This window comes from Piliocolobus tephrosceles, chromosome 4, assembly GCF_002776525.5.
Source record: "Piliocolobus tephrosceles isolate RC106 chromosome 4, ASM277652v3, whole genome shotgun sequence".
Classification (NCBI taxonomy): Eukaryota; Metazoa; Chordata; class Mammalia; order Primates; family Cercopithecidae; genus Piliocolobus; species Piliocolobus tephrosceles.
This window is the reverse complement of record NC_045437.1, coordinates 632,322-649,287: the sequence shown is the minus strand read 5'-3', so window position 1 is coordinate 649,287 and position 16,966 is coordinate 632,322. Positions and strand designations below refer to the sequence as shown.

Below are 16,966 nucleotides of genomic sequence, written 5' to 3'. Positions count from 1 at the left end.
GCTGCGTCCAGAAACTGGGAAAGTGGAGGACGCCTGGCCTCCACCCGTCTAAGGAGAAGCAGCTGGCACAGCCGCATACTACGCTTGGTGGTGAGCGCCAAGGGAGAGGTGCCTGCCCAGGCTCATTGTCCCTCTGACACCTCCACGTTCTCTTAAAATTAAATGTATTCTATTACCGTCATTGTGGAAACAGCACATGGGTCTAATGAAGCGATCCAGACAGTGCGACTCCCGTCTCCTCTGCTCCTGCTGGGGGTTTGCAGCCGTGTCCTTCTCCTCCAAGACCCAGCAGCAGCCTGGCTGTTTTTGACAGCAGCACGTCACACCTAATTCATTCTGTCTATTTTAGTTTAAAAACCTTTTATTATTTATTTATTTATTTTTTTGAGACGGAGTCTCGCTCTGTCGCCTGGGCTGGAGTGCAGTGGCCGGATCTCAGCTCACTGCAAGCTCCGCCTCCTGGGTTCACGCCATTCTCCTGCCTCAGCCTCCGGAGTAGCTGGGACTACAGGCGCCCGCCACCTTGCCCGGCTAGTTTTTTTGTATTTTTTAGTAGAGACGGGGTTTCACCGTGTTAGCCAGGATGGTCTCGATCTCCTGACCTCGTGATCCGCCCGTCTCGGCCTCCCAAAGTGCTGGGATTACAGGCTTGAGCCACCGCGCCCGGCAAAAACCTTTTAAAAAAATATTTTGTTAAGCTAATGCCTGTTTGAGGTAAAACAAAACTACAAGAACCTAGAACAGCGAAGCTCCGATGGGCTCTGAGGCGAGTCCCCGTGTGAGATCCCTGAGCCTGCACCCCACGCAGAGCTGGCTCTGGAGGCATTTCTGGCAGCCGGCGTCTGAGGTCGGCACCGCTCCACCCCTTGGTGCAGAAAGTCTGGGGCTGAGTTGGGATGGGTTCCGCTTTTCCCTCCAGAACCGCCTGGGCCTGGTCCTCGGCCCTCCCAAGCGCCCGTGGCCTCACTCCCGTGACGGCCGTGGGTTCCTGCATCTACTCCTTCTTCTCGGCTGTTGATGGCTGTCACCCTCGTCTTCCCGGGAAGCCCAGTCACCAAGCACCTCCGCAGGGGGTGTGGCCACGTCTCTGAGCTCACACCCACTGCAGGTGGCCTCCCTCCCCTCAGCCTGAGTGGGGACAGTGGACGAGGGTATCCAAGTCCCGGCCGGAAGCATTTTTCCTCAGAACGTTTGAAGCCAGTGTCTGTCTTCAGTAGATCTGGCGATGGCCTGACCCCTATTCCTTTCTGCCGTCTCCCCCGCGGCCCCCACAGCGCTCTGGTTCGTGCCATCTCATGCTGTTGCTGTGCTGAGAGGGGCTGAGCCCAGCAAAGGTGGTGCCTGCCCAGCAGGGGCGCAGGGGTACCTAGGCGCAGGAGCCGTGCACTGGACTGTTCTCACACACCGTGACTCCCGCCTGCTTGGATCTCTGCTCACACGTGTCCTCTTCTGCCGGGTCTGAAATTGCCTGCTGGCCTCCCTCTGACCTGCCTCAGTTTCTCCTCTTCACTCCTTGCTGCCTGATGTTTCATTACTTGTTTATTTATCACCTGTCACAGCTGAAGGCCTCACGAGGGCAGGACGCTTTATGTCCCGCTCAGCCTTCCAAGGCCAACCTCCAAGCTCATTAAAAACTCGTGCAAAGCACGCGCTGATGGGCGGGACATCCTGCGTGAGCCCTGAAGGCGGCGCCGAGGGGCTTCCCTCATCCCTTTGGTCCCAGGCGGGTCCCACGGGGTGCAGGTTCTCGGGTGACTCACTGAGGTGTGTGAATAAGGGTCTTTGTTCAGGCGCGTCCCCACAGGCGATAAGACCACAGAACACAGCCCTGAGTTTGAAGCATCCCAGAAGGTTCTTTTCCTCTGACCCGCACGCCCACCACTGTTCTGGGTGCTCACAAAACCCACCATTGCTTCAGGGAATTTCGCAGCCGCTCCTCCTGCCCAGTGTTCCCTGCTGCAGGGGCCCAGTGGAAACACAGGCCAGGCCTGTGAGAAGCTCCTGTTTCAGACAAAGAAATGGTGTCAGCGATAAAACGGGAAACTGTTCCTGGCTCGACACCTGACCCGGCCCTTCTACTCCCAGGATCCTGACCCCAGGTGGCCCCACTCCCACCAGGATCCTGCCCCCATGTGGTCCTGCCCCCACCGGGCTCCTGCCCCCACACGGCCCTGTCCCCACCGGGATCCTGCCCCCACGTGATCCTGCCCCGACTGGGTCCTGCCCCTGCTTCCTCCACGGGGTTGGCATCTGCATTTTCGGTGCCTTCCAGGCAAAGGGGTGAATGGGAGGGGCCTGATGCCCTTAAGGTCCTCAGTGTAGGGAGTGCCCCTGGATTTTTTTCCAGCTGTTTTGGGGGAATTTGTGGGATCTCAAGGTCAGCAGGGGCCACACTCAGGACCCCCAGGATGACAGAGCCACACTTTGGCCATGACTGGTGCTGAGAACTCCAGATCTGAGAGGGCTCCGTGAGTCCCAGGGTTGGGACAGGTATCTGTGTCCTCGGCACGGACCCTCCCATCGGCTCCTGTGTCTGTGGGCCGAGGCCACGTTCAGCTCTCAGCGCAGTGCTGACGGCCGACCTGGTGTCCCAGCCCCTTGGGGAAGCGGCTGTCGTGTGGAGCCCAGCACCTCACTCTGAGTCCTTCAGGGCCTGACTGGGTCTCACCATGCGTGGTGGGGAGGCAGCCTCAGCAGCCCCGCCCTGTGGTATAGCCCTGCGTCCCCGAACCCTCTCTGGGCGGCACCCCTCAGTCTTCTCAACCCCACGGCCCAGCCGCCTGCTCTGGGGGTGGGCGCCTTGCAAAGTCCAGAGGGCATCCCTGTGCCCCAACGCCGGTGCCCCCACCACTGCCTCAACCCTGCACACCCACAGTCCCCTCCCCTGGCTGGGGCACCGTGGGCTCGGCAGGCCCAGGGCACCTGGGCAGAGCATCCTCAGGTGCCCCCAGGGCCATCACACACCACACCCTCTTCAGCCCAAAGCTCCATCTACGGTCAGAGGCTCTGCACTGGGGTGGGAGCGGCTGTCGCAGGACCGCTGTGGATCTTCCCGGAGGAAGGCGTCCCGTCATGGTCACGGAGCCCGGGGAGGGTGTGGTCCTCAGGTGCCCCCAGAGCTGCAGAGCGGGCGTCCACAGGAGGGGCAGTGGAAAAGTGTGGCAGCGGGGAGGACCCGGGATGGGCTGTGATGCTGCCAGTCACACCCTGAGCCTGCTCGGCCTGGAGCCCCTGGCACCCAGCTCAGCTCCCACCCTGGGCTCTGCGTGCTGCTGGCTTTATCTAGCTTAGGGAGTCCTTGGCCCAATGACGGCAGTGGGCAAGGCCTTGCTTGGCTCCGCTCTGCCCAGCAGCTGGACACGCGTGCCTCCAGGGCAGCTGGCTCCGAGGGTCTGAGGGGCCTCACGCCCAGACCCGGGAGGGCCTGCCTGTCTCAGCCATGTCCTGGTGCTCGTTGGTATGGCGGGTCTCCTGGGCTGCACCCAGGTCAGTGGGGACATGGCCCGGGTGACACCTTTCTCCTCTCTTTCCTCCACAGCAACATGGCTGACAAGGCCAAGCCCACCAGAGCTGCCAACAGGACAACCCCCAAGTCCCCGGGGGACCCCTCGAAGGACCAGGCGGCCAAGAGGCTGTCGCTGGAGTCGGAGGGTGCCGGTGAGGGGGCAGCCGAGGCCCCCGAGCTCAGTGCCCTGGAGGAGGCCTTCTGGCGCTTCACGGTGCACGGGGGCACCAGGGCCACTGGGAGGGAGATGCACGGCAAGAACTGGTCGAAGCTGTGCAAGGACTGCCAGGTGATCGATGGCAGGAACGTGACGGTCACCGACATAGACATTGTCTTTAGCAAGATCAAGTGAGTGTGCCGGGCTCATGGGCCGAGGGACCTGGCTCATAGGGTCTGTGGGCTGGTGTTGGATCTGACAGATGGTCCATGATAGGCCACCGACCCTGTTCCCGTGGCTCCTGCCACAGATGGTCTGTGTGGTGGTGGAGCCCACTCAGCTGACCGCGCTTTCCTTTCTGGCAGGAGACGTTCTAGACCCAGTGTCTCCAATGGAAACAGAGCACGGGCTGTCTGCAGTCTCAGGCTTCCTACTAGCCCTGATAAGAGAAGTAGAGCAATGCAGGTGACATTAATCGCGGCAGGTTTTATTTCACCTCTCTATCCAATGTTTTATCTCAACATGTAGTCTGTAGAAAACGTTAACTTGAACTTTATGGTTTTTTTTCATATTAAGTCTTCAAAATGCACATAGGATGGGATGTAAAGAATGCTGAAGTGGGGGCGTTTCAGAGCGTCTGCTTCTGTTTGCCTGCGCCTGCTGGGAAGTTGCAGTGGTCTGCGTGGCTCTTGTGTTGGGAGGTTGTGGTCTGCATGGGTCGTGTGTTGGAAAATTGCTGTGGTCTGTGTGGCTTATGTGTTTGGAGGTTGTGGTTTGCATGGCTCGTGTGTTAGAAAGTTGTGGTCTGTGTGGCTTGTGTGTTGGTAAGTTGTGGTTTGCGTGGCTCACGTGTTGGAAAGTTGCTGTAGTCTGCATGGTTCGCGTGTTGGCAGGTTGTGTGGCTCATATGTTGGGAAGTTGTAGTCTGCGTGGCTCATGTGTTGGGAGGTTGTTTGTGTGGCTTGTGTGTTGGGAGGTTGTGGTCTGTGTGGCTCATGTGTTGGGAAGTTGCTGTGACCTGTGTGGCTTATGTGTTGGGAGGTTGTGGTTTGCATGGCTTGCGTGTCGGGAAGCTGCTGTGGTCTGTGTGGCTCGTGTTGGGAAGTTGTGGTTTGTGTGGATTGTGTGTGGCTTTCAGTTGGCATCAGCTGGTGGGGCAGTCCTGGAGACTGAGCCCTTACCTGGGAGGCTGCCTGTGCAGCGCCTCCCAGCTGTTCTGACCTCCAGCGGCATTTGTGGAGCCTGGATCCATGGGTCCCACTGGTTCCCATGGGGACATTCCACCTGTCTCCACTGGCTCGTTCAGGCACTTATGGCCATGACTTATTATAGGGGATGGGCGCCAACGGCAGGAGAGGGACAAGAGCATGGGTGACGTCCAAGGGAATCCAGCGTGAGGCCCAGATCCACTCCCAGCAGAGACACATGGGACGTGCTTAATTCCCAGGAGTGAGCTGTGAGAACACGTGTGAAATGCCCACCAGGGAAGCTCATCAGAGACTTGGTGCCCAGGGTCACTGGGGTCTGGTCATAGGGCACCCCCTTGCCAGGCAGGTACCAAAATCCAGACCGCAGAGGGAAGGTGAGCTTTAGCATAAACCGCTGTGTTCCCGTCGTTGGAGCTGTGAACAATCCCTAGCACGGGGGGGACCCCAGACACCAGCCGTGACTGGCCTCACCTTCCAGGGGACCCTGGGCGCAGGCTGCTGTGACAGCACCTTTCTGCACAGCAGCTGTTTTTCTCAGCGCTTCTGAGATTTTGACCTTTATTACTGCTTTCCAGCAGCTCCGTGCTGATGTGCTGTGGTTTGTTAGTCTGTCCTCACACTGTTGTAAAGAACCACCTAAGACTGGTCATTGGTGGAGGAAAGAGGTTTAATTGACTCACAGTTCCTCAGGCTGGCTGGGAGGCATCAGGAAACTTACAATCGTGGCGGAAGATGAAGGAGAAGGCATGCGTGTCTTCACATGGCAGAGCGGGAGAGAGCGCAAAGGGGAAGTGCTTTTAAACAACCAGATCTCATGAGAGTCACTCACTATCGTGAGAACAGAGAACAGCAAGGGGGAAATCCATCCCCATGATCCTTCCACCAGGACCCTCCCCTAACATTGGGAATTACAACTCAACATGAGATGTGGGCGGGAATACAGAGCCAAACTATATCATTCTGCCCCTGACTCTTCTCAAATCTCTTGTCCTTCTGACATTGCAAAACACAATCATGCCTTAACACAATCATGAGTTAAGCCCCAAAGTCTTAACTCATTCCAGCATTAACTCAGAAGTCCAGAGTCCAAAGTCTTATCTGACACAAGGCAAGTTCCTTCTGCCTGTGAGCCTGTAAAATCAAAACCAAGTGAGTTAATTCCAAGATACAGATCGGGTACAGGCATTGGTTAAATAGACCCATCCCAAGAGGGAGAAATCAGCCAAAACAAAGGGGCTGCAGGCTGCAAATCTGAAACCCAGCAGGGCAGTCATTACATCTGGAGGCCCCCAAATAATCTTCTTTGATTCCTTGTCTCACATCCAGGCCACACTGATGCAAGGGATGGGCTCCCACAGCCGTGGGCAGCCCTGCCCTTGTGACTCTGTAGGGTACAGCCCCTGTGGCTGCTTTCCCAGACTGGTGTTGAGTGCTTGCAGCTTTTCCAGATGACATGGTGCAGGCTGTCAGATGTACCATTCTGGGGTCTGGGGGACGGTCGCCCTTTTCTCACAGCTGCACTGGGCAGTGCCCCAGTGGGGACTCTGTGTGGGGTGAGGCCTCCAACCTCACATTTCCCCCCTGCACTGCCCTAGCAGAGGTTCTCCGTGAAGGCCCTGCCCCTGCAGCAGACTTCTTCCTGGACACCGTGGCTTTTCCGTACATCCTCTGAAATCTAGGTGGAGGTTCCCAAACCTCAGCTCTTGCCTTCTGCCTTCCCACAGACCCAACACCTGGTGGAAGCTGCCAAGGCTTGGGGCTTAAACCCTTTGAAGTATTGACCCAAGCTGTACCTTGGTCCCTTTAGCCACGGCTGGAACACAGAGCACCATGGCACCATGTCCCAATGCTTCACAGAGTATTGGGGCCCTGGGCCTGGCCACGAAACCTTTCCCTCGTAGACCATCAGGCCTGCCTGAGCAGCAACTGCGCAGAGGTCTTTGAAATGTCTCTGAGGTATTTTCTCCATTGTCTTGACTATTAACATTTGACTCCTCTTTAGTTATGTAATGTCTGCAGCCTCCTTGAATTCCTCCCCAGAAAATGATTTTTTCTTTTCTACCACATGGCTGGGCTGCAAATTTTCCAAGCTTTGACACTCTGCTTCCCTTTTAAATGTCAGTTCCAGTTTCAGGTCATTTTTTTGTTGATGCAAGTGAGCATAGGCTTTTAGAAGCAGCCAGGTCACCTCTTGAATGCTTTAGTGCTTAGAAATTTCTTCCACCAGGTGCCCTAAATCATCTCTCTCAAGTTCAAAGCTCCACAGATTTCTAGAGCAGGGGCACAATGCTGTCAGTCTCTGCTAAAGCATAGCAAGAGTGGCCTTTCCCATTGAGTTCCTCATCTCCATCTGAGACCCCCTCAGCCTGGATTTCACTGTCCATGTCACTCTCAGCATTTGAATCACAGCCATTCAGCAAGTCTCTGGGAAGTTCCAGACTTCCCTCATCTTCCTGTCTTTCAGCTCTCCAAACTGTTCTAGCCTCTTTCCATTACCCGGTTCTACAGAGCATGTCTGTAGTCACCGTTCTTACACTTTGTCTGCTGATTCCCTGATCTCAGCTTTGAGTCTCCCCTGGTTTGGGGCTGTGTTTTCCTGCCCCTTTGTGTGCGTGGGAATCGTTTATTGGATACCAGGTGGAGTTTGTAGTTGACGCCGTCGGGTGATGGGTCTGCTTACACACCTTTGAGGCCGGGCAGCCTTTGTTTTGAGTTTGAGAAGTGGCTTAGACTCTGTGAGACCTTCCCCAGACATTGTCAGGGTAAACCCAGAGCCACCCTGGGGGAGGGTGAAGCTGGTTCCCTGTCTGGCTGCACCTTTCCCAGGGCTTGCCTGGAGGCCCTGGCTGGTGGGGCTCAGGTGACCACAGACCTGTGTGCAGGCTCTTGGCATGTCTGGTGCACGGTCCAGGCGTGGGCTGGGAGCTCGTCCTTTCCACCTGTCAGTTGGACGTTCTGGGTCCCTGATGGCTGTGGCCTGGAACCTTCTCCACAGTGAGCTGGGCGGGTACCAGGGTCTGCAGGCCTCTCACACCCTCCACCCAGCTGTCTGGCCTTTGTGTGTCGAGGACAGGAGCCCACGCCAGGCCCGTCCTGGGTTGTGGCCACATCCCTCCACAGTGTCTGTGCGGTGCTGGGTCTTGTCTGATGCTTTGCTGGAGCAAAGGACCCTGGGTGTCTGCCTTCCCTTCGCTCACTGCTAAGGGTAATGTCTGTCCTCCAGGCCTGTCCACCTGTGTGCCGTGAGCTCGTCCACTCGGCTTTCAGAGCAATTATTGTCCTGAGCGGAGAGGTCAGATCTGGACGGGCAGTGCACTCCTGCCCTTAGGGTGGATGGGCCGGCTGAGCTTAGCCGACGTTGGGTCTTGTCCTGTTTACACAGGGAAGGTGAAGAAGGAGCTGGACCCCGACGACAGCCACTTGAACTTGGATGAGACAGCCAAGCTCCTGCAGGACCTGCACGAAGCACAGGCAGAGCGTGGCGGCTCTCGGCCGTCGTCCAACCTCAGCTCCCTGTCCAACGCCTCCGAGAGGGACCAGCACCACCTGGGTGAGACGCTCCCACCCACGCCGCATCCCCAGAGACCCCAGCACGGTCAATGTGACGTCTAGACAAGGTAGTGGGCAGCATTTTCGTTGTGGAAAGGCTGGAGGCTGCAGAGGCAGCTGTGCTGTTGTGGAGGTCGGTTTCCATAGACTCCTCAGGTCCCGGCCTCAGGGTACAGAGCCGGAGCAGGAGCTGGGATGCTGGCCTGGCTGCACGCTGGATTACAGGCTTTCTGCCAGATTCCGTCCCCAGTTGTGTCCACCCCTGTGCCCTCTGTGGACCCTGGTTCCAGTGTTTCTGCTGGAGACAGAGCATGGCTTCCTTGGCTGTGTGTCCTGTAGGGGTTTTGGTGGTGGGGTGGTGGGGGGTTGTTCTCACGTGTAAACACTGAATCACTCCATCGACAGAGTGAATCTTGACAGTTTTTCAGCTGCAGAGGTTTAGCTACAGCCATCTGGAAAAAGACCAGTATTTCCATCCCATTAACCTTACGGTCAGGGTGTTAACTAAACAGTGCATGGAGCAAGCTCTGGAGGGCTGTGGGTCAAAGTCTGAGGCCCCTGATATCCCAGTGTGACTTTGAGGAACTGCCCTGGGGTCTGGGCTGTGTCTGAGGGACTCCTGGCCGAGGAGCTTTCTCTCCTTCAGGAGCAGCATCCGTGCTGTGTGCCGGGTCAGGGCCGACCCCTCGCTCCAGGGTCTCCACACACAGCCCTCCCTGGCAGGGAGTGAGAGGTGCCCCGTGTCCTGGGAGTCCCTGAGCCCTGGCGGTGGGTCATGAAGCAGACATTGGGCTCCAGGAGCCCCACGTGTGCCGCGGGTCTGTCCTGTGTGTTGAAGTCCTGTGTTCTGAAAATTGCAGGAAGCCCTTCTCGCCTGAGTGTCGGGGAGCAGCCAGATGTCACCCACGACCCCTATGAGTTTCTTCAGTCTCCAGAGCCTGCGGCCTCCACCAAGACCTAACTCTAGACCACCTTCGGCTCTTTTGTTTCATTTTGTTTAGTTTTATTTTGCATGTGTAGAGTTTTTGTCATCAGACAAGGACTTTGGTCTTCCCCCTTTGGCATGTGGGAAGCAACCCCAGGGAGGTAATGAATTGTCTGTGGTATCGTGTCAGCGAGAGAATCTCTGTGCACAGCCCGGTGAGCCCAGGGGAGTGGAGTCATACACAGAGGTCGTGTGGCCATCGTGTCAGCGACAGGGTCTCTGTGCACAGCCCGGTGAGCCCAGGGGAGTGGAGTCATACACAGAGGCCGTGTGGCCATCGTGTCAGCGAGAGAGTCTCTGTACACAGCCCGGTGAACCCAGGGGAGTGGAGTCATGCATGAAGGGCGTATGTCCGGGCCGTAGAACTGCGTACAATCTGTGTCCGAATATCACGTGTGGCTCCAGCCCTTGTTTCTGCTGTCTCTATCTGTCTGCCCCACTGTCCTGGGGTCGCTCTTGGGAGGCACAGGCGTGGGTGTGTCTGGCCTCCTTCTGTGTCAGTCCTGCGTGTTCCTCTCGTAGTTTGTATTTCCCAGGCGGGCCATGGTAGGGGCCTCGCAGGGGCCAGTGGGGAGCGCAGGGCCAGGCTGGGGTGAGGAGAGGTCCCCCGTTTTCTGTTCATTTGATGAGCCTGAGAAAGGAGTGCTTCTGCCTGCCCGTTACAGTGGAGCGTTCCGTGTCCATAAAACATTTTCTAACTGGATGTGTTTACTGGGTGCCCGTTCATATTAGCATTTGCAAAATGCCATAAACACAGCTCCCAATCACAGGACACAGCGCCAAAGCACACCCGACTGCTCCCCGCACACAAGGGTGCTGTGGCCCGCCAGCTGGTGGTGGTTCTCTGGCCCAGCTGTCGTGCCCACAGTGATGTCGGGTGCGCCTGTGCGCCCAGCAGCACCTCCTGCAGGGTGCCCCGCTCTGTGACCATGGAAACTTGAAAGTGAAGAAGCCACACCTTCCAGAGGCCGGGCACAGATGGGAGCTCAGTCGTCCTGCAGGCAGAGGCATTTGTGACTCTGAAGAGGCCCCGGGGGCAGTATGCAGTGCCTGGGCCCTCACACCACGGGACCACAGGGCTGACCCTCGCAGGCCGTTGACCCCGGGTGAGCAGGGTGGCCGGGGCTCTGCGTGGCGTGGGTGAGCATTCTCAGGTCCCTTCTGGGCCCTGGAGGAAGCAGGAGCAAAACCATGTCCTCTGGACAGAGCATGAGGAAGCCACAGCCTCTGACTCACAGGAAGAGTTTGTGAACAGGGCTCAGACGAGCGTCAGAGCCTGGGCTGCACCCTCCGTGCTGGCTGGGAAGCAGACTCCACAGGTGTCCGCAGAGCTGCACCTGCCGTCCTGGCCCTGGATACTGCCATGTGCGCCTGTTCCAGTGGCTGCCTGCAGGCTCTGCTCCCCACCCCCGACTCTGGGAGGCCGCCCTAGCTGCAGGGAGGCTGGGAAAGGCAGCATCTGGAGTCCCAAGCTCAGTGGGGCTGTGTACTGCACCCGCTTCCACTGGGGCTCCAGAGGCCAGGATTCCCTTGACAAGACACTTCCCACAGCTGGGTCCCCAGGGTACGGCCTTGGGGAGCTTGGGCTCTCAGGAACAGCGTGGCTCCTGAAAGCAGGTTGCTGTGGAGTCAGGCTTCCTCCCACCATCTGAGCTCTGAACACCTCCCTCCATATCCACTGTAAGTAGAGGAGCCCTCGTCACATGCTGGGGCCTGTCTTCAACTTTCCAGCCCCAGGACCATGAGCCAAATAAGCCTCCTGTCTTTCAGGTGAGCCAGTCTCAGGCGTTGTGTTAGAGCAGCGCAAAGTAGCCTTTATCGAGATGACACAGCTGTGCCCTCGTGGTGGGGAGGCATGGGCGGCCGTCCCTCCAGGCTCTTATCGCTCTCTGAAGCAGTTTCTGGGTGGAGGTCAGGTGCAGCCCACAGGCAGTGCTGAGCTGCGGGAGGCAGCCACCCTGACCCGCTTCCTGGTGGCCCTTGTTCCTGCACCCCTCACTCCCTGAGCCCCCGAAACTGGCTGTCCCTGTGGGCGGCATTGTTGGTCCACGGGGTCCCAGCAGAGGGGGCCACTGGGCAGCAGCCACCACGTGGCTTCAGTCTTAGTGTGCAGTGAGGGGACGTCTTAAAGAGGCCTACGGGTGGCCTACAGGCCAAGAGGCTCCCTTCAGGTCAGGAGATGGCAATGGGGTGGAGGGGCCAGGGCTCCTCCCGCTGCCCCTTGGGCTGCACAGATATGGGGCCACCCAGGCCAGCTGATCCTGCAGGACTTAGAGGCCCTGGTGGTGGGCGGAGCTCTCCAGGGAAGTCGTGTGTGGCCTCCCGGGATTCCGGCAGTCTCTGCTCTTGCTGGCAGCCTGTGGGACTCTCTACCCTCTTTTGTGGCTACATCACCTTTGGGTGTCCCCAAGCCTGCATGCCAAGGCACGGAGCAGCCATGGTGAAGGGAGTAGGAGCCGGGGCCTTCCCTGAGCTCAGCGTGTCTCTGGTCCCTGGACCCTTCCCTTGTGGTCACACAGTGACTGCTGCTGTGCCAGCCATCTCACGCGGAGGCCAGAGGAGGGCAGAGGGGAACAGGCTGCCACGTCTGTGTCTGACAGGACACAAGAGCTCTCCAGGGAGGCCCCACAGACATGGCTGTGTGTCAGCTTGGGGAGCGGCTCAGGGTGCAGCTCCAGCTCTCCCAGTGCAGGCGGGGACAGCCACTGCCCCCTGCCCCCCACACTCTGCTCCCCAGCTGATGTGGGCAGAACCTGGGCAGGGGAGGGGGAGGCGGCTGGGAACAGAGGCCGGCAGTGACAGGGGCCGCTTGCAGACTGTGGGGCATGAGGGCCAGCAGCTGTTCATCCCCAGCCAGGGCCCTGCAAGCCCGTGCTTGTCTGAGCCAGGAAGCAGGAGGGTGGTGGGACCTGCTGTGTGTAAGGTGGCTGGCATCCTCTGGGCTTGGCTTGCCACACTTCCAACCTCTGTCCAGCCCCTGCCACCCTTTGGCTGCTCTAGGGACTGCAGAATCCATGATCTGCTCACTCCGTGGTGCCCTCAGGGCTTTGCTGCAGATGGGGATACTGAGGCAGATGCCCCATCACCCAGAACTACCCTAGGTCCTCTGAGTGTGGCTGAGCCTTCCCCACCAGCTGTTAATCTTGGGCGCTTGTCAACTTTTGGTTGCCTGACCCCTCCCCGAGCTCACAGTCTCCTGTTCTCAATCAGGAGGCAGAGGAGGGGCAAAGGGGTCTCCTCCAAGATCTCAGTCTGTGGGCAGGGAGTGCACTTGTGCATGGGCTGCAGGTATGGGGGTGTGTGAGTACGTACGGGGTGCAGGTGTGGAGGTGTGCAGGTGTGTATGGGGTGCAGCTATGGGGTGTGTGCAGGTCCATATGGGGTGCGGGTGTGGGGTGTATGGGTGTGTATGAGGTACAGGTATGGGGTGTGTGGGTGCGTATGGGGTGTGGGGTGTGTGGGTGTGCGAGTGTGTGGTGTATGTGGTATGGGGGATTAGGGGGTGTGGGTGTGCTGTGGGTTTTGTCTCTACCAAAATTTACGTGTGGTAACCCAGTGGTCAGTGCGATGGTGTTAGGAGTAGTTAGGCCGTGGAGGGGATGAAGGGCCTTGCAGACCAGGCCTCAATCAGCAGAGACCTCTCACCCTCCCAGCGCCTGCACATGAGGATACAGTGTCTGTCCCCTCCGCAGGATGCAGCAGAAACGTACCACTTTGGAAGTTGAGCGCCCCCTCACCAGACACCAGACCTGCTGGCTCCTGAATCTTGAACTTCCAGCATCCAGAACAGGGAGAAATAAGTTTCTGTTCTTTAAAATTACTCCGTCTCAGGTATTTTGTTACAGCAGCACATGGGGACTAAGTGGGTGTGCAGGTGGTGGGGGGAGGGTGTGCAGGTGTGTTTGAGGGTGTTTGCCTGAATCTTTAGACGGCATTGGGGCCACAATACCTGCAAGTGTCAGGGGACATTAACCGCAGACTTTGGTGAATAAAAGCCAGTTGTCCTGAGTTGGGCAAGAAAACCTCTGGAAGAGGCCCTCGCCGCCACTCCAGGCTACAAGATGGGGCGTTTGTCCTGGGGGAGCTGCTGTCACCCTTAGTGGTCCAGCAACACCGTCTCAGCCTCTCTGGCCATAGCAGGCTGCCCTGCAGAGGCCCCCGAGTGCTGGAGAACTATGTCAGGTTCCTGCCCCTTCCCCCTGTGTCGTCCTGGGCACTGCCCCGGCCCAGCTGTTCCTCTTACTTGCGTACCTCGTGTGTGCCCCTGACAGACAGGGTGTCCGTGGGCAGCAGACCTCTGGCCACTGCAGGTTCCGGGCACCAGAGAGAGACCCAGCAGGCTTCAGCCGGCAAGAGGGCCCCTGACTGTGGGCGACTTCCTCACGGTGGGGGTCCTGGAGGGGCTCCTGCTAACAGAAAGGGGTGCATCCGTGTCCACCTTCCCATCGTCACCCCCAAAGGCAGCGTCAGCAGCTGACCCGCATGGGAGGCATTCAGATAGGAGTCCTTGGAGACCCCAGCTGACAGGAATGGAGATGCCTTGAGTGCTGAGGGAGGAGGGCTGCAGGGACAGGAGGGAGGATGCCCTTCAACACGCTGGCTGGGCCTTCTCAGGAGAAACCCTTCCTTGGCGTGGGTCATGGTGAAACTGTGCCCTGAGTTAAGCCAGTGACCGAATTCCTGAACTCGCAGGACGGCCAATGAAACAACTCGCTAGAGAATTCCCTCCACTTGTGAGCCTAAGAAGAAACGCACCGAATTCAGTCAGAGCCACGGTGGCTGACATCTTTGCTCAGAACCAGCTGCGGAGGTCCCTCCCCGGGTTCCTCCTAGGCTGAGTACTCTGGGGTCGCCTCTTCCTGGACGTCGCCTATTGGTTGTTGGGTAGGGGTTTTAGGTGTTTTTGTTTTTTTTTTTCAGGGTTGTCTTGCTGCATTTTGTTGCGGACCACAATGCATTGCAATCCTAGTCAGCTCAGGGGCTTTCAGGTATTTGACTTATGAGCTGAGTAGCTGGGCAGACTGATAACAGACAAAGCGAGCTCTTTTGCAGGTTAGTAAACTTGGATCTTAGACTAAACTTCTTTGGTTCAGGTGAGGGCAGCTAAGCAGGTAGGAAGGTGGGGAAGGAGAGGCCGACAAGCAGGCATCGGCAATCCAAGCAGGGGCCTAGTACATCCTGTTTTTCTGTAGTTTGCTGACCTAAACCAGTTCAAGGCACCTTGTCTTGGAAATAGACCACTGCATGCATTATTTCACCAACACCCGAGTCCAATTCACGCTTCCCCCCCCCCCCATGCCCCTTTGTCCCCTCATCCTCCCAACTGCCATGGCTTTATGAGGCGCCCTGGGTTCCGTGGCTACCGTGTCGACCAGGGCAGCCCACCCACTTCGCACTTTGGTCTGGAGTGAGCGAGAGCGACGCTGTTTTTCTCTTGCTCTTCAACCTAGACCTGTGATGTGATTGGCGTGAGAAGGAACTGTGGATTCTGGCGGTAAGGAAAGTGGGGGCTTACTTTCCCATGTTCCCAAAAGGCAGATGCAATCCCTGCATCCTGAAGGAGTCAAGCAGTAAAGGTGACACAGCAAGACTGTCAGGGACTCAGGCAATGAGGATTTGTCTCCTGAGGGGCCTCAGAAAAGGCCGTTTCCACTGTGTGGAGTACAGGAATGGAAGGTTTCACCAGGGTGGAGTGGCTTCCAGAGGGTCCCCGTGGAAAAAGCGTGGCTGAGTAGGCCCAGAGTGGGACGAGGACACGTTTGGGGGTCTGGAGGAGAGTGAGGACATGCTCAGGGGGCCCAGACTGTCGTAAGGGCAGGGACAGGGTGAGGGCCGACTCAGGGACCACAGTGTCATAAAGGCAGGGACAGGGACGAAGAGGACAGACTCAGGGGACCATGGTGTCATAAAGACAGGACGGGACCAGGACAGACTCTAGGGGCCTGGTGTCTTAAAGACAGGGACAGGACCAGGACAAACTCGGGGGACCGTGGTGTCATAAATGTAGGGACAGGGCCAGGACACACTCTCGGGGCCTGGTGTCATCAAGACAGAACGGGGAGCAGGACAGACTTGGGGGACCACAGAGTCATAAACGTAGGGACAGGGCCGGGACAGGCTCTCGGGGCCTGGTGACATAGACACAGATGGGAGCAGGAAAGCCTCAGGAGGCCATGGCATCTTAAAGACCTGATAGGGTGGGATGGGCACCTGTGGTCTCTGGGGTGCGTGTCAGGGGCTGGTTCTCGTGTGGCGGTGCAGAGAAGGATGGAGGCCCAGTCTGAGAAGGGGGCCGTGTCCACATGCACAGATGGGGGCAGACAGGAGGCGCCTGGGGTCCGCCACACGGGATTGCACTGCCAGCCCCGGTGTATGGCAGCCAGTTCCCCGGGCTTCAGTCCAGTTGTCATAACACGGGGGGCCCATCCATCCTCAGTCGTGCTCACTTCCTGAACCCAACATCACAAGTCTTCAGTGGCATGACTCACAGATGCTCCTTTCGCTTGAATTGTGTGCAGGAGTGTGTGTGTGCGTTGTGTGGTGTGTGTGTGTGTGCGTTGTGTGTGTGTGGGAGTATGTGTGCGTTGTGTGGTGTGTGTGGGAGTGTGTGTGCATTATGTGGTGTGTGGGGGAGTATGTGTGCATTGTGTGGTGTGTGGGAGTGTGTGTGCATTGTGTGGTGCATGTAGGAGTGTGTGTGCATTGTGTGGTGTGTGTGGGAGTGTGTGTGCATTGTGTGGCGTGTGCAAGTGTGTGCATTTGGTGTGTGTGGGAATATGAGCATTGTGTGGTGTGTGGGAGTGTGTGTACATTGTGTGGTGTGTGTGAGAATGTGAGCATTGTGTGTTGTGTGTGGTATTTTGTGGGGGGTGTGGTATGTATGCAGTATGTGGTGTGTGTGGTTTGTGTGGTGTGTGTTATTTTGTGGGGCGTGTGGTATGTGTGCGGTATGTGGTGTGGTGTGTGGTTTGTGTGGTGTGTGGTGTGTGGTGTGTATGCGGTGTGTTCTGTGTGTGTGCTGTGTGTTGTGTGTATCGTGTGGTCCCTGTGTTGTGTGTGGTTCATGTGTAGTGTGTGGTGTGTGAATGTGTGGTGTGTGGAGTGTGATGCATTTGTGGTTGGTGTCTGGTACGTGTCATGTGGTGCACGTGCAGTGTGTGGTTTGTGTGGTGTATGTGTTTTGCTTGTTTTACATATGTGTGTGCAGTGTGGCGTGAGGTGTGTGCGTGTGGTTTGTGTGGTGTGTGTGTGGTGTGTGGCTTGTGGAGTTTGTTGTGTGGTGTGTGGTCTGTTTTGTGTGTTGTGTGGTGTGTGTGTTGTGAATTGTGTGGTCTCTGTGGTGTGTGTTTTGTGGTGTGTGGTGTGTGTGGTGTATGAGCTGTGTGATGTGTGGTGTTTGTTGTGTCTTGTGTGGTGTTATGTGTTGTGTGGTTTCTGTGTTGTGTGGTTTGTGTTGTGCGTGGTCTGTGTTGTGTTGTATGATGTGTGTGCTGTGTTTTATGGTATGTGGTGTGTTGTGCATGTGGTGTGTGGTGTGTGTGGTCTGTGTTGTGTGTTGTGTG

At 57.4% G+C, this 16,966-nt stretch overlaps 2 protein-coding genes across 7 annotated transcripts in view; both read left to right on the top strand.

The window, feature by feature from the left end:
• Positions 1-3,536: 3,536 nt before the first annotated feature.
• On the top strand, positions 3,537-12,784 carry LOC111529291 (tubulin polymerization-promoting protein-like). Of its 6 annotated transcripts, none has more exons than XM_031935415.1 (4): positions 3,537-3,853; positions 4,028-4,127; positions 8,253-8,420; positions 9,280-12,784. In XM_031935415.1, exon 4 carries the CDS (start codon positions 11,584-11,586, stop codon positions 12,706-12,708), a length of 1,125 nt encoding a protein of 374 aa, XP_031791275.1. In that variant the 5' UTR covers positions 3,537-3,853; positions 4,028-4,127; positions 8,253-8,420; positions 9,280-11,583; the 3' UTR covers positions 12,709-12,784. The 6 variants fall into 6 exon arrangements, with proteins under 6 accessions (XP_031791275.1, XP_026305634.1, XP_031791274.1 ...); XM_026449849.1 differs by having other exon boundaries at positions 9,280-10,107; XM_031935414.1 differs by lacking the exon at positions 4,028-4,127.
• A 104-nt stretch (positions 12,785-12,888) lies between these two features.
• LOC113220525 (probable palmitoyltransferase ZDHHC11) overlaps positions 12,889-16,966 on the top strand; it is a 30,527-nt gene continuing 26,449 nt past the window's right edge. Inside the window, exon 1 of the mRNA XM_026449854.2 lies at positions 12,889-13,235. Coding sequence (XP_026305639.2) covers positions 13,098-13,235 — 138 coding nt within the window. The 5' untranslated portion in view covers positions 12,889-13,097. The remainder of the gene's footprint in view (positions 13,236-16,966) is intronic.

Bases quoted from the DNA above. Each gene is read 5' to 3' on its own strand.
- LOC111529291 (XM_031935414.1), top strand. From the start codon at position 11,584: ATGGCAATGGGGTGGAGGGGCCAGGGCTCCTCCCGCTGCCCCTTGGGC.